At 33.4% G+C, this 15,831-nt stretch overlaps 2 protein-coding genes across 2 annotated transcripts; both read left to right on the top strand.

Moving 5' to 3' along the window:
• Positions 1 to 12,473: 12,473 nt before the first annotated feature.
• LOC127902346 (uncharacterized) lies at positions 12,474 to 13,535 on the top strand. Its single transcript, XM_052441252.1, has one exon. It carries the CDS (start codon positions 12,474 to 12,476, stop codon positions 13,533 to 13,535), a length of 1,062 nt encoding a protein of 353 aa, XP_052297212.1.
• A 14-nt stretch (positions 13,536 to 13,549) lies between these two features.
• LOC112497658 (uncharacterized) lies at positions 13,550 to 14,888 on the top strand. Its single transcript, XM_052441253.1, has 2 exons — positions 13,550 to 13,797; positions 14,001 to 14,888. Exons 1-2 carry the CDS (start codon positions 13,663 to 13,665, stop codon positions 14,886 to 14,888), a joined length of 1,023 nt encoding a protein of 340 aa, XP_052297213.1. The 5' UTR covers positions 13,550 to 13,662.
• The last annotated feature ends 943 nt before the right edge of the window (positions 14,889 to 15,831 follow it).

Raw genomic sequence — 15,831 nt, forward strand, 5'->3', positions numbered from 1 at the left:
TTATCATCTTTATATATTCTCTATTATCTAATAAATAGAGAAAATTCCTTTTAGATTTGACTTTTTATATTCTCATAATTAATTTGATTGTTATTACACAATAATAATTATGTAAAGATTTTAATGAGACATATTCTTTGTAATGAACATCCAAGGGGGAGTGTTATGAATTTATTAAAATAAATGTAGATGTTCATAATATATATCTCTTAGTCTCCCCACTATCTACCATTAGCAACCTTTAACTTCCCTATAATTCCCACTATCTCACAAGGAATTATGATCCATAATTTTTCATTAATTTCATGGAGTGATTATGTAATTATAAAAGGAGAGCTCATCTTTTTGTTTTGTACACACACAATTGGAATGAATAAAATCACTCTATAATATATTCTCTCATTTTATTCTTTATCTTACGTTGCTTCTTTATTTATATTGCTGGCTAATAGTTTTTTTTTTGTTTTTTATATGGCTGCCTCATCTTAAAAAAAAAAAAAATCAATTCATATTTTTTATCAGTTTCATTAAGTGTAAAGTAAAAAAAAAGGATAATACTAAATTTTTTTTTTAAAGCCGCGTGAAACGCTGTTATATTTTCTAGTATATATATAAAGCTGAGACTTGAGGAGGTGATGTGGCATCACCATTTTTCATATTTGTATATTCTCTATTATCTAATAAATAGAGAATTATTTTTTAGATTTGGCTTTTCATCTTCTCATAATTAATTTGATTGTTATTACACAATAACAATTATGTAAATATTTTAATGAGATATATTCTTTGTAATGAACATTCAAAGGGGAGTGTTATAAATTTATTAAAATAAATGTTGATGTTTATAACATATATTTCTTAGTCTCCCCACTATCTCCCATTAGCAACCCTTAGCTTCCCTATAACTCCCACTATCTCATAAGGAATTATTATCCATAATTTTTCATTAATTTCATGGAGTGATTATATAACTATAAAAGGAGAGCTGATCTTTTTGTTTTGTACACACACAATTGGAATGAATAAAATACTCTATAATATATTTTCTCATTTTATTCTTTATCTTGCGTTGCTTCTTTATTTGTATTGCTGGCTAATAGCTTTTTTTTTTTTGTTTAAACCACTCGGTTTCCGACGACCGCATTGGATACTTCTACTGCATTCAATATTTCTAACTTTTATTGGTTGATATACATGTGAATGATAACACAATCTTCTGGGGTATTTTTTTAATTATTAATGTTTGTTAATATTTAAGTGTATATTAGAAATTATTGATCCTTATATTTTAACATGTTTATGTTATTTTTCCATAATATTACAGATGTTGTCGAAAATTTATGTGGTGATATTAAGATTGTTGGAGCTGGTTGGGAAAAAAAAGAGATATAAAAGTTCTATAAGATTAGCAAGTTGAATATAATTTGGAACTTATCAACAACTACAAAAGATATAAAGTTTGTACAATTAACTATATATATTTAAAGCTAACAAATAAATAATTAACTTTCATAAATAACATTAATTTTATAAGGCTGCATCATCTTAAAAAAAATTAATTCATATTTTTTTATCAGTTTCATCAAGTGTAAAATAAGAAAAAAATAATACTAAATTATTTTTTCAAAGCCACGTAAAGTGCGATTCTATTTCCTATTATATATATAAAGCTGTTATTGTTGGGACTAAAAGAGCTGATGCGACATCACTATTTCTCATCTTTTTATATTCTCTATTATCTAATATATTCAACAATATGTAACCATTAAAATAATTAATTAAAAACTTTAGAAACATTCATTTCTTTTATTATGACAACAATTAAACCTTCGGAGCTTAAATTACATCAATCAACTATTAATATAAGAAGAAAGGCTCCTTCATCTTCCCTCAACAATGCCACTACCAGGGCCTAATTAATATAGGAAGGAAGACTCTTTCATCTTCCTTCAACAATGCCACCACCAGGGCTTAATTTTAATGTCATAATCCCATATTTAATTATGCAACCTTTTGTTTAGTGTCTTTTTGCTTCTTCAAACTCTCTAAACACTAAGTATTTAAGATTTGTTATGTTTTGATTTTTTTTATTATTTAACCAACATCATCTTTAGAAAGATTATTGTGTTTTTATTGTTTGAATTATTTGAATTTTTAGTACTGTGTGTTTCATGGAGTACTCTTTTTTTTATGAGTTGAACAATGATAGAGATAGTTGGATGATAAATGTTAGACTTTTAGGATGTGAGAGTTTGTTAATACCAAGAAAAATGGTGAATTGATTAGTGTGGACATGATTTTTATTGATAAAAAGGTTGTAGAAAAAAATTATTTCTTCTATTGTTTTCTCTAATTATCTTTTTTTCCCAATTGTTTTACACTTAATGTAGCATTTTTTTTCATAGGAAAATTTAATGTATGCAACAATCAAGAAAAAATTAGTGACAAGGTTTAGGCACATGATGAGTGAGGGGTCTTTGTACTGTGTCAAGAATTTAAAAGTTGTTTCAACTACAGACAAGTACAAACTACTTTCAAATTAGTATAAGATTATTTTCTTAGTTATAACTTCACTTAAGAAATTAGAAGAATGAACTGTTAAGATTTCGATCAATGGATTCCAATTCATATCTCTAAATTTGATTGATTTATATGTGAATGATAACACAATCCTCTCAGGTATTTATTTTAATTATTAATGTTTGTTAATCTTTAAGTGTATATTAGAAATTATTGATTCTTATGTTTTAACATGTTTATGTTATCTTTCCATGATATTATAAATGTTGTCAGAAGTTTATGTGGTGTTGGTGATATTGAGATTGTTGGAGCTGGTTGGAAAAAAAAGATATAAAAGTTCTAACATATTAATAAGTTGAATATAATCAAAAAAACTATGATTATATATATTTTTACTTATTGTTTTATCATAAGAATTGATCAACAGTTTGACTTTACTAATCTTATTAGTTATTACCTAATTTTTAATTTTCTTTTTCAATGAATACATCTAATATTTGTTGAAAAAAAACCATTAAAAGTATAATGAAAAAGGGTATAGACATTAGAGATTATTCAACGTATTCACAATAAAAAGAGATAGTACTATTTTTTTTTCAAAACCGCGCTTTGCGCGGTTCTATTTCCTAGTGTATTAATTACAAGAAGGTCGACATTTCAATGAAATAATTAATTTTTAGGGATGAACTCATGGAAATTTTGTAATAAATCTTTTTTCAAATAAATAAGTAAAATAGGAAATAAAGAAAGAAAAGGTCCATGTTTTCAGAGAAGGATATAGGGCTTGTGGATTCAATGGTCGTGCGGTGAATGGCAAAACGAGAGAGACCAAATGGCCGAGGGGTTCTTGATTTAATAAATTTTTATTCTTTGAAATGGTAAGCAAAAATTTCAACACAAATGGTATGAGGACGCTGGCAAGCAGCCGGCGTCTCACCTATTATTCTGCCATTTTGTATATGCTTTTCTAACTCATCATCAAAGTCAACTTCTATCGATTGATGATGATTATAAACTATTTTGCTAGGAAATGTGATTTCTTAATAAAATATTGGAAAGTTTTAATTGAGAAATAATGGAGGTGCAGGGGAAGATCGAGAGATAGAGAAAAAGATAGAGAAGGAGATGGAGTTCAATCAAGAATACATCCAACATTTTGCCCACAAGCAACATATCTTAAAGCTCTTAATGTGTAATGGTCAATGTTGCATGATATGTGATGAAAGAATTTATGGTCCAAGTTATGCGATGAAAGAATTTATGGTCCAAGTTATGCTTGTGCCTCACCATCATGTAAGTTTTATCTCTATAAATCTTGCGGTGAGTTGCAGCGAGAAGTACATCACCCACTTCATCACGCTCATCGTTTGAAACTCCAAGAACCTTTTATCAAATAGAGATGCCTTTTATTCTTCTTGTAATGGCTCTGGGGGCAGTCTCGATCATCGAATCTTTACCTACCGATGTCAAAACTGTAGGTTTCACTTGCATCCCCATTGCGTGTGCGTGAAACCAAATGTCAAGCACGAAGGTCATGAGCATCCTCTCACTATAGTAGAAGCGATAGACTCAGTTCTTTAGCGAGTGCCAAGCATGTGGTTATCACATCGACTGTCAAAATAATGGCTGCTACATCTAAAAGTTACAATTGTTGAAGAGATGGCAGACCATTTTGAAGATTTAGAAGCTGTAAATGTTTGAAGAAGAAAGAAGAAGGAAGAAGAAAGAAAAAGAAGATAATGGCGATGGCTTTAACAACCACCAATCTTGAAAAAAGAAAAAAGAATAGCCAAAACTTTGGCTATAAATAGCGGGGTTCACCCCTTATTTCAATTAATCCCATTCTTCAGTTCTTAATCCAAAGTTTGTGAGAGAGAAAGACAAAGAGCTTGAGTTATTTAAAAAGCTTAAAATATAAAGTTCTTGTGAGTGAAGTGAGTGAGAGTATTGGGTGTATTGAGATTTTAGATAGTGAGATAAAATATCACAATACTTATATACTCCACCTCACTAGTAAAATATTTTCTTTCTGTCTTCGCCTGTGGATGTAGGATAAAAGCCAAACCACATAATTTTCTGGCGTCCTATGTGTGCTTGTTTTTTATTTTCTTCCAATTTCATTTTAGTTGTGGCTCTGTTTTACCCACCAATTAATTTTCTAATAGTGATATCAGAGCTACTGGTTGCATTTTTCGAAGTTGGGGTACTGTTCACGTATGCGGTACTGTTTACATATACGGTACTGTTCACGTGAAATAGTGAGAGCTGATTCTAGCAAATATAGTTCGTGGTGAAGAACTATGGTGGCAAAATAAAAAATTGAGAAGTTCAACGAAAATAATTTCTCGTTGTAGAAAATAAAGATGAAAGTTGTATTGAGGAAAAATAATTGCTTGACAGCAATTCGAGAAATGCCCATGAAGATAACTGATAATGACAAATGGGATGAGATGGACGGCAATGCCATTGCTGATCTACACTTGACACTTGCAGATGAAGTGTTATCTAGTGTGGTAGAGAAAAAGACAGCAAAAGAAATATGGGATACTCTCACAAAGCTGTACGAGACCAAATCGCTATACAACAAAATCCATACGAAAATATGGATTTATGGAAAATCCATACCAAGGAAAACATAGCAGATATTTTGACCAAATTAATTAATCTGACAAGTTTGTATAGAGTAGATCCTCGTGTGACTTTGCAGTGACGTAAAACAACATGACAATGGCAAAACAGAAAGGATGGTGTGGAGATTGATTGATTCTCAATCTAATAGGTGTAGAGATTGATTGATTCTCAATCTAATCTCCAAGTGGGAGAATGTCAAAATAAGTGGCTGCTGCATCTAAAAGTTACAATTGTTGAAGAGATGGTAGCCCATTTTGAAGATCTAGAAGCTGTAAATGTTTGATGAAGAAAGAAGAAATAAAAAGAAGATAATGGTGATGGCTTTGATAGCCATCAATCTTTAAAAAAAATAATAGACAAAACTTTGGTTATAAATAGAGGGGTTCACCCCTTCATTTCAATTAATCTCATTCTTCAGTTCTTAATCAAAACATTTTAAAGGAGAAAAACAGAGAGCTTGAGTTATTTAAAGAGCTTAAAAATATAAAGTTCTTGTGAGTTTAGTGAGTAAGAGTATTGAGTGTATTGGGGTTTTAAGTAGTGAGACAAAATATCACAATATTTATATACTCCACATCACCAATAAAATATTTTCCTTCTGTTTCTGCCTATGGACGTAGGCTACAAGCTGAATCACGTAATTTTCTGGTGTCCTCTGTGTGCTTGTTTTTCATTTTCTTTCAATTTCATTTTAGTTGTAGCCCTGCTTCACCCACCAATTAATTTCCTAACATCAACGGTATCCATGTTCGTTGTGTGCAATATAGGATCCATTTCCATGTCCAGTGCTATAGCTCGAAGCCAAATCTACCACAAGCAATGAACATCCTCTTACCTTTACAATTATCGAAACGTCTACCATAGATGAATCTAATTATCCTCTCTGTGCAGTTTAAATGTAATACCCCACGTCCTTATAAATAGAGAGAGAGAGAACGAAGAAAAGCTCACAGAGAGAGTGGAGAAATTGAACCGGGTCAACCCGACCCGCGAACGTGACCTGGTCGGATCTCCATTGTCCGGCCACCACTTCGACCAAGATTGGTACCGATCGGAAGCTCGTGCGATGCCAGTCATCTCCATGCCATCCTTGCCTCTGGCAAGCGTCCGGAAAGCCACTAATCTAAGTCGTGAAAAGTTGCAGAATTCCGTCTCAATTGGCCATGATTTTGCCGATTTTCAGTGATTCCACCACTTGGGTTTTGCGCCCCATCATGCCTTCTGCCATTTCCGACCATCCACTGCCGTCGGGGACGTCGTTTTGCCGCTGATCAGCCACTTCAGTATTCGCGATTTCTGAGCTAGCCATCGCCGCGCGTGGGAGGTCACTACCACCACCATTGGACTCAGCGTGGCTTGAACTTTCAGTTTTGAGCTTTCTATCGGCGTTGGTTGAATTTCGGTGACCGTTGACAGGCAAGGCCAGTTCAGTAATTTCTCACTATAAGGTTAATTTTCTAATATTAGATTTTTTGGGTATTTTAGTAATTACTGAAATTGAGGATAAGTTGGCAATTTATGTTGTTGAGATTAAATTGGTAAATTATGGTTTTAGGGGTATTTTGGTAATTCTATAGAATTTGAGGGTAATTTCATAATTTCAGAAATTATGAGTATTCTGGTGAGTTATGTTTTAAATTGAGATTATTTGAGGTTAAGTATGGAATGTGATTATATTGAGAAATTTGAGAACATTGGAGTTTATAATTATGATTTAATTTTATCTTATGAGAGTATTTTTATTGATTTTAGGCCGATGATATCGCTACGCATTTATTACTTAAGGATGCCAAGAGGTAAGTAAACTAGATTTCGAAACGAATCACAATGTGAAATACTATCTGAGCAACCCAAGAGGGGAGGTGAATTGAGTTTCTAAAAATTTTACAAAAATTAAGCAAAACTTAATACGAATCTTAAATGAATTTAAAGCAACAATAAGTAAATAAATCAAAATATAAAAAGATAAGGGAAGAGAGATTCAAACACAAAGATTTTTACGTGGTTTGGCCAACCTCGCATACGTCCATGCTTCCAAGGACACCGGGCTTGAGGATTCCACTAGTCAAGCCTTCAAAGTTTTAAGAACACTTGTATCCCAACACTTACAATCACTCAAAACAAAGATTACAATTTTTTTTTCTCTCACACAATATATATGATTACAAATCAATGCCTAATGTGTGAATTAAGAAAGCAAGAATGAATTTGAAGCTCAATGAATGTTATATTCTTGATTATAAGCTCAATGATAACGTTGTTATCAACCCTTATTTGAATTTGATTGAGCTTATTTATAGTTGGTGCTAAAAAATAGCCGTTGTTAACTTTCTGCCTAAAATTGAATCGCCATTAACAGTTATCGGTTAACTATTTTGACTGGTCTAAGTGACTATTGAGCTAAAATTCAAACAAACGGTTGACCGTTTGCCACTATCGGTTTTCCTTTAATTTTCAGAGACTTGTAAAACAGATTTCTTCTATTCGTTCTTGCTAAACGGTTGAAGGTTAGTAAGGAATGACATTTTGAAAATTATCGGTTAGCCGTTTGAAATTAATAGTTCACCATTTAATTCCAGTAACTTATGAAACATGTTTATTTTATCTGTTTTTTAGAATCGGTTCAAGTTTAAGCATTTATCCCTCTCAGAAATTATCGATTAACTGTTTCAAGGATAACAGTTCACCATTTACTTTCAGAATCATAGTTTTAACCAAATTTCACTGGGAATTATTTTCCGATTAAAGTTTAACGATTATCCATTTTTCATGAACACATTTAGAAGGAGTATACGGCTTTTGAGAAATTGTTTATTAATGAAAAACTCTAACATTTTAATAAAAAAGATTTAAAGTTTGTTAGCATCAAAATCTATATAATGAACATATGCATGTTAACACAACAAACAATATGTATATATTTGACATGTTTGAAAAGTCTATTTTGATATATACGGATATGGATTTATATGCTATGCCCATGTGTTTATACGATGTGTTGATTGGATGTGTTGTTATGTGTTATGTGTGTATTTATGGACATGGGCATATGTATGTGTGGAATTTCATTGGCATGAGCACGAAAATGCATTATGTTTCCTATAAAATGAGAAAGTGGATTTTAGCATAACGGAATTTGAAGAAAGAATGATTGTTTTATAGTTTTAGCTTAGATGCTTGAATTCGTTACTAGCTTAGTGGAGGATACTCTAGATGTTATATTATGGTTAAGAGATTAGTGGGCGAGAGACGTGTTGATGTGAAGCCCAAAGTGTATGAAAGTTAAAGGAGTGTCCTACTAAGCGGTAATTGAATGAAGATAGCTCAAGTAAGTGATTTGAAAGAGAATGTGAAAGTTTGAGAATGACAGAATGAGATTTCGATGATTTGTTTTACAATATTTTCGAATACCATGGCATGTCATCCATTTGTATTATATAAATGTATATATGTATTTTGGTATATGAAAAATTAGTTTGCTTTACTGAGTTTCATACTCATTATAGTTTACTGTGATTCAATTCCCATAAATCAGGATTGATTCATGATGAACGACGAGGAGGACTTGAATTGATGACGATAGATGATTTGGCATAAAGTTTAAATTCTTCTGCTGCTGTTTGCGTTATATATTTGTATTTCAAGGCTCAAATTTTTATGGATTGTAAAAGGATTATTATTATTATTTTTTAGTATACATATTTGAACCGCAATTAGATTCGCCCTGTGGTGCTGGCGTGGGTCGTTATATTGCAGTACAAAAAGAAAACCCTGGCATCCATTTTATAGTTGTGAAGAGTGCGAAGGGTACTCCGCTTACGTGCGTTGTGTGGTCATGGAGAAGCAATTTGAAAGAGATAAACTGAAACATACAAGCCACATGCACTATTTGATTTTCAATGAAAATGAGGTGGGTCATGATGATGTTGTTATCATTTGCGATATATGTGAGACAAGTCTCCAGGGCCCAGCGTATGGTTGTGGCACCTGCGAATTTTCTATTCATAAATCCTGTGCCGAGCTTCCGCTAAAAATCGACCATCCTTTCCACTGTCATCCGCTCACGCTCTCAAAAACTAATCATCACCGTTGCGATGCTTGTCTTGATGAATGCTCTGGCATGGCTTATAGATGCCATGAATGCTGCTACAATCTGCATTATCACTGCACTGCACTAAAGCCTTCAATAAACTTTAAAGGTCATGATGAGCATGCTCTTATTTACTTCGAGAAGTTGCCCTCTAAACCCAAGTGCGAGGCATGGTGTGTTATTACCAATCCGGACACCTCCTACTTGCGTTGAGCGATATGCTACTTCACTATCCATTTCGCATGCGGTTCATTGCCAAAAAATATCAAGCATTAGAGTCACCAACATCCGCTAAATCTCATGAATAGTTTTTTTTATTATAACTACGATGATCAAATGTGCGACATTTGCGAGACGAAAAGATACGCTGACGAATGTGTTTACTACGGAGTGTTACTTTTTTGCAGAGTTAAAATGCGTGCTTCATGAGGTATGTTTATAAGCGTTAATTTCTTTGTTGTAAAGTCTAAATTGATTCTTATCTCCCTATCTTCCTAGGATTTGATTTCGTATGGTCAATGAAAGAAAGTTACTTGGAAATCACCAAATTAAGCCCCTAGGACACTAGAATGATAAAAATGATTTAGCTTATAATGGCATATTTATATGGAATGTAATCGTAATTTGTTTACATTGACTTGATTTATTAGTGTTTGATAGGTAATGCAATCTCTACTAGAGAAACAGCCCCAAGATGTCGAGTTGAGAACCATCCAGGAAAGGAATCCTGAAGACTTGACCTTCCATGATGTATTTAGCTCCTTCACCGAAAAGGACAGAAATCAACTAGACGACATTACAGAAAATATAGAAAGTGAAATTGCAGGAATTAAGAAGACATTATCAGAGACTGGCGATCAAGGTTCTAAAGTTACCATTTCGGAGAGCTATCCTTACTCGGATGATACCTTAGCACAGTTTATTTTAAGGCTCCAAAATAGCCTGCGAAGCAAAAATATGAGCGTCGAATTTTGGGATCTGGACGACGTGTTGGTTAATGTCATGGTCTGGGGACGTCATAGGGTCACTGAGAAATTGGCACCAATGTTAAAAGATTTGCTAATCAAATACAGAGATATTGATGTCGATTGCAGTCTGAATGAAAATTGTTCCATGTATTTCTTCGCAATGTTGTGTGGGCTTATGCAGAGCTTGTGCAAAACTAAGATTATGGACGCCACAGACTTTTTAGTTGTCAAATGGTGATTCGCGCTGAAACATTTACAGTATGCGGGGTTTAGAATTGATTTTTTATTTGATTAGTTGAAAAGAATCGTGCTTGCTAATTACGGAACTGATACTAAAATTGATAGGAAGAAGAAGCTTTACGAGCTCGAAATGGAGAAGGATAAGCTTTCTGAAAATATTGATCAATTGAAGAAAGATATAGAGCAGCTAACTGCAAATATAGAGGATCTCAACTTGGAATCAAGAGAAATAAAACCTTCAGCGCAAGATTTTGAAATATCGAGCTTCAGCTTAAAGGATAACAGATTGAGTGACTGAGTGCGATTCAGGATGAACAATGCTGCCACCGGATTGTTGTAACATCTCTAAATCAGAACTTGTATCATCTTATATAGCTATAATGTTTCTAACTTTCTTATAAAAGAGTATCTCTATCAAAGGATGCCGAAAGTGTAAAATTCTTCAACCCCTTATGATTCGTAATATGAAAGTCGTTTACGGTTTAAATTTGATTGTTAACAAGATTAAAGCTTTTTTTTTTCGTTTAAGATTTCATTTAATATCTTAATGGGTTTGAATATTTTTGAAGTTTGATTGGGTATCAATTATTTTTTGAAGTTTGATTGGGTATCAATTATTTTTTTTTAGTAATACATGAATATAGGTAGCATTTTGTTTGTTTTTATAAATGAAAAAAATTATTTTAATCATGGTTATTTGACATTTATATTTTCTAAATTAAAAATTGGATATTTTTTTAGAAAATAAATACATTTTGATGCTTAGGGATGAATCCGAAGTCCGCGTTGTCCTTTTTTCGTCTTGCTTTAAATGTGATTGTTTTTTTGTTATGCTTTGTGTAAGTTAAATAAATTTAGCAATATCAGTTTATTTAGAAAAGTGAATAGAAAGGTATCGTGATATTGGAGGGAAGCTGTAACTTCAAATATCTAATATTTTATATTAAGGAGACTAGTCGTTGGAGGAAATCATGGAGGATTTCTCTTTCCATACTAAATTGGTAAAAGAAATTAAGTGAACTTTTGTCGGTTGATGATGATGGCGACTATATAATTAATATTGGCATGCCGGGCCGTGTGATTTCCTTAAAAAATATCGACACGAAAATTTTATTTAATTGCGCCAGCAGATATATAATATATTTGGAGAAAAACTAATGTGTGAATGCGCAACTACCACATCATGCTCGGTTAAATATCAGAGTAGTGAGTTTCCAGCAAGTCCCATCTTGATCCACTAAAATTTAATGCTAAAAAAATTAATCTGTACGTATCATATAATTTGAGTTATTCTAGCCGGGGCTTAAATACATATAGTTGTAGCACATCCTAGAGATCTATCCAGTATTACTTGGAAAATTTTGCCTTGTAGAGGCGAGATCTCTATATCTTATACCGGAGATAAATCTAACTCCATTAGTAGAAAGGATGATTTAACTACCCCAATCTATAATGGGACAAGAGTTAGGTTAGTTTTGGGTTCCCGGTAGTTGATAAAATAAATTATTAATTAAAAAGTAATTTGATACCAATAAGCGTGTAAATCAGTTGGCATGTCGTTGTTCTAACTTAACCAAGGTCTTTAGTTCGAGGCTTGTGAATGCAATTATGTTAAATACTTGTTGGGAAAGTTTTGCTGCTCTAATGGTCCTACCCGGCTCGAATTTGAATTAGTCAGGGCTCAATGTGATCTTCGGAATGCAATTATGTTAAATACTTGTTGGGAAAGTTTTGCTGCTCTAATGGTCCTACCCGGCTCGAATTTGAATTAGTCAGGGCCCAATGTGATCTTCGGATATCAGATGATTTAATACACAAAAAAAAAAGTAATTTGGTATTTAGTAAATAATGTTGTTGTGGCTGCTATGAGTTTAAAAAGTTGATTATATGCATTTATTAAATTTTAGTAAGAAAGTGATATTTTATAATATAATGACTAAATTAGATATAACTTTAAATTATTTTTGTTTGTATATTAGTATTTATGAAAAAAAGGACATAATTGTCTTTTCGTTAAAATATTAATGTTGTCATATGAACTTTGTGTTGTGGTCCATGTTGCAAGGTATGCTTGTGCTTCACCTTCGTGTGAGTTTTATCTCCATAAATCTTGCGGTGAGTTGCAGCGAGAAATACAGCACCCACTTCATCCCGCCCACCGTTTGATATTCCAAAAAGCAGATTTCTGCTCTTCTTGTAATGGCTGTGGCGCCGATTGTGTTCTTCCTATATTTGCCTACCGATGTCAAGACTGTGCCTTTCACTTGCATCCCCAATGCGTCTACATGAAACCGATCGTCAAGTACGAAGATCATCAGCATCCTCTTACCGTAGTGGAAATAGACAACTCGGGGTTATTTAACAAGTGCCAAGCATGCGTTTATGACATCGATGGTATCCATCTTCGCTGTGTGCAATGTAGGATCCTTTTCCATGTCCAGTGCGGCAGTCAGAAGCCAAATCTACCACAAGCAATTGTGAATAAACATCATCATGAACATCCTCTCACCCTTACTACTACCGAAACGTCAACCATAGATGAATCTAATTATCCTCTTTGTGCGGCTTGCAGCAAAAAAAGAAAACCATGGCATCCATTTTACAGTTGTGCAGAGTGCGAAGACTACTCTGTTCACATGCGTTGTGTGGTCACGGAGAAGCAATTTGAAAGAGATAAACAGAAACATGCCAGCCACAGACACTATTTGATTTTCAATGAAAAGGAGGTGGGTGATGATGATGTCGTTATCATTTGCCATTTATGTGAGACAAGTCTCCAAGGCCCAGCATACAGTTGTGGCACCTGCGAACTTTCTATTCATAAATCCTGTGCCGAGCTTCCGGTAAAAATCGACCATCCTTTCCACCGTCATCCGCTCACGCTATCAAAAACTAATCATTCCTCTAACCGTTGCCGTGCTTGTCTTGATGAATGCTCTTGTGTGGCTTATAAATGCCATGAATGCTGCTACAATCTGCATTATCGCTGCACTTCACTAAAGCCTTCAATAAACTTCAAAGGTCATGATGAACATGCTCTTATTTACTTCCAGAAGTTGCCCTCTAAACCCAAGTGTGAGGCATAGTGTGGTATTACCAATCCGGACGCCTCCTACTTGCATTGTGCGATATGCAACTTCACTATTCATTTCGCGTGTGGTTCACTGCCAAAAAAATACCAAGCATTGGAGTCACCAACATCCGCTAAAGCTCATGAATAATATTTTTGATTATAACTACGATGATCAAATGTGCGACATTTGCGAGATGAAAAGATACGCTGATGAATGTGTTTACTACTGTGTAGAATGTTACTTTGTTGCAGAGTTAAAGTGTGTGCTTCATGAGGTATGTATCTAAGTGTTAATTGATTTTTTAGCCCCCGTATCTTCCTAGGATCTGACCTTGTATAGTCAGCCAAACAAAGTTGCTTTGAAATTACCAAGTTAAGCCCCCAGGACACTAGAAGCATCATCTTGATTTATCTTATAATGGTATACTTATATGTTTTGTAATTTGTTTACATTGCTTGATTTATTAGTGTTTGATAGGTAATGCAATCTCTGCAAGAGAAAGAGCCCCATGATGTCAAGTTGAGAACCATCAAGGAAAGGAATCTTGAAGACTTGACCTTCCATGATGTATTTAGCTCCTTCATAAAAAAGGATAGCAATCAACTAGACGATATTACAGAAAATATGGAAAGTGAAATTGCGGGAATTACGAAGACATTATCAGAGACTGGTGATCAAGGTTCTAAAGTTACCATTTCGGAGAGCTATCCTTACTCGGATGAGGCCTTAGCACTGTTTATTTTGAGGCTCCAAAATGGAATACCTAGGAAAATAGAAACCGTCGAATTTTGGGATATGGACGATGTGCTGGTTAATGTCGAGGTCTGGGGACGTTATAGGGTCATTGCGAAATTCGCACCAATGTTAAAAGATTTGCTGACCAAATACAGTGATATTGATGGCGATTGCAGTCTGAATGAAAATTGTTCCATGTATTTCTTCGCAATGTTGTGTGGGGTTATGCAGGACTTGTGCAGAACTAAGATTATGAACGCTAAAGACTTTGTAATTGTCAAATGGTGGTTCGCGCTGAAACATTTGCAGTATGCATGGTTTAGAATCGATTTTTTTTTTGATCAGTTGAAAAGAATCGTGCTTGCTAATTACGGAACTGATACAAAAATTTACAGGAACGACAGGCTTTACGAGCTCGAAACGAAGAAGGATAAGCTTTCTGAAAAGATTGATCAATTGAAGAAAGAGATAGAGCAGCTAACTGCAAATATAGAGGAACTCAACTTGGAATCAAGAGAAATAAAATCTTTAGCTCAAGGTTCTGAAATATTGAACTTGAGCTTAGATGATAACAGATTGAGTGACATAGTGCGATTCAGGATGAGCAATGCCGCCACCGGCTTGCTATAATATCTATAAATTAGAGCTTGTATCATCTTATATAACTATACTATCTCTAACTTTGTTATAACAGATTATCTCTGTTAAAGGATGCCAAAAGTGTAAAATTCTTCCTCATGATTCGTAATATGGAAGTCTTTTATAGTTTAAATTTGATCATTAACAAGATTAAAGCGTTTTTTTTTTGTTTAACATTTGAATAGGCTTGAATTTTTCTAAAATATGAATGGCTATGAATACAAATGTTTGTATGATATATTTATTTTTCTTCTTTTAATATATGTATACAAGTGACATCTTGTTTGTTTTTATAAATAAAAAAAAATATTTCAAACATGGTTCTTTGATATTTATGTCCTTAGAAATCAAAACAAAAAAGGATAATTTTTTATAATTTAGGAAATAAATATATTTAATAGAGATATTTTAGAAATATAATATTTACTTCAAATTCAATAATATAACAAAATAATAGTATGGTAAACATGATAATAGTATGGTTAAAATTGGGTAAAAATTGGCTAACCATCAATTGGATAGTAATTAATTAATTTTATAAATTATAAAATTAATCATCTGACAGACGAGTGACCCCCAGTAGTTGGAACTATAATTAATGTAAAATTAATGTTATTGTCCTTATTATTATTAGGATTGTTGTTTGGGGTGAAGAATATCGTGACCAGGCATGTATGAGCAGAACGTGCTCCACTTAGCCTAAAGCAACTCCTCAAGGAAAGTCACTCTCGACGAGATGTGAGGCTGGTCGAGTGAGTATAGTTAAACTTGAGGGCGCAAGGAGAGACTAAAATCGTGTCAAATCAAAGACTTGGTCAAAGGCCAACATGTGGGTTTCCCCTAATGAGCTTTAATATGAAACCTATTCAACAACAATTATACTGCCCGCTGACCCACGATTATTCTACTAACCCTGTTTGGGAGGGATACTGTT

The sequence above is a fragment of the Citrus sinensis genome, chromosome 5 (assembly GCF_022201045.2).
Source record: "Citrus sinensis cultivar Valencia sweet orange chromosome 5, DVS_A1.0, whole genome shotgun sequence".
In the NCBI taxonomy this organism is placed as follows: Eukaryota; Viridiplantae; Streptophyta; class Magnoliopsida; order Sapindales; family Rutaceae; genus Citrus; species Citrus sinensis.

What these genes read in the sequence shown, in the direction of transcription:
- LOC112497658 (XM_052441253.1), top strand. Translation starts at nt 13,663, where the DNA reads ATGAATAATATTTTTGATTATAACTACGATGATCAAATGTGCGACATT. An exon ending in TAAAGTGTGTGCTTCATGAG is followed by an intron (nt 13,798 to 14,000) that starts GTATGTATCTAA and finishes AGTGTTTGATAG; the next exon opens with GTAATGCAATCTCTGCAAGA.
- LOC127902346 (XM_052441252.1), top strand. Translation starts at nt 12,474, where the DNA reads ATGTTGTCATATGAACTTTGTGTTGTGGTCCATGTTGCAAGGTATGCT.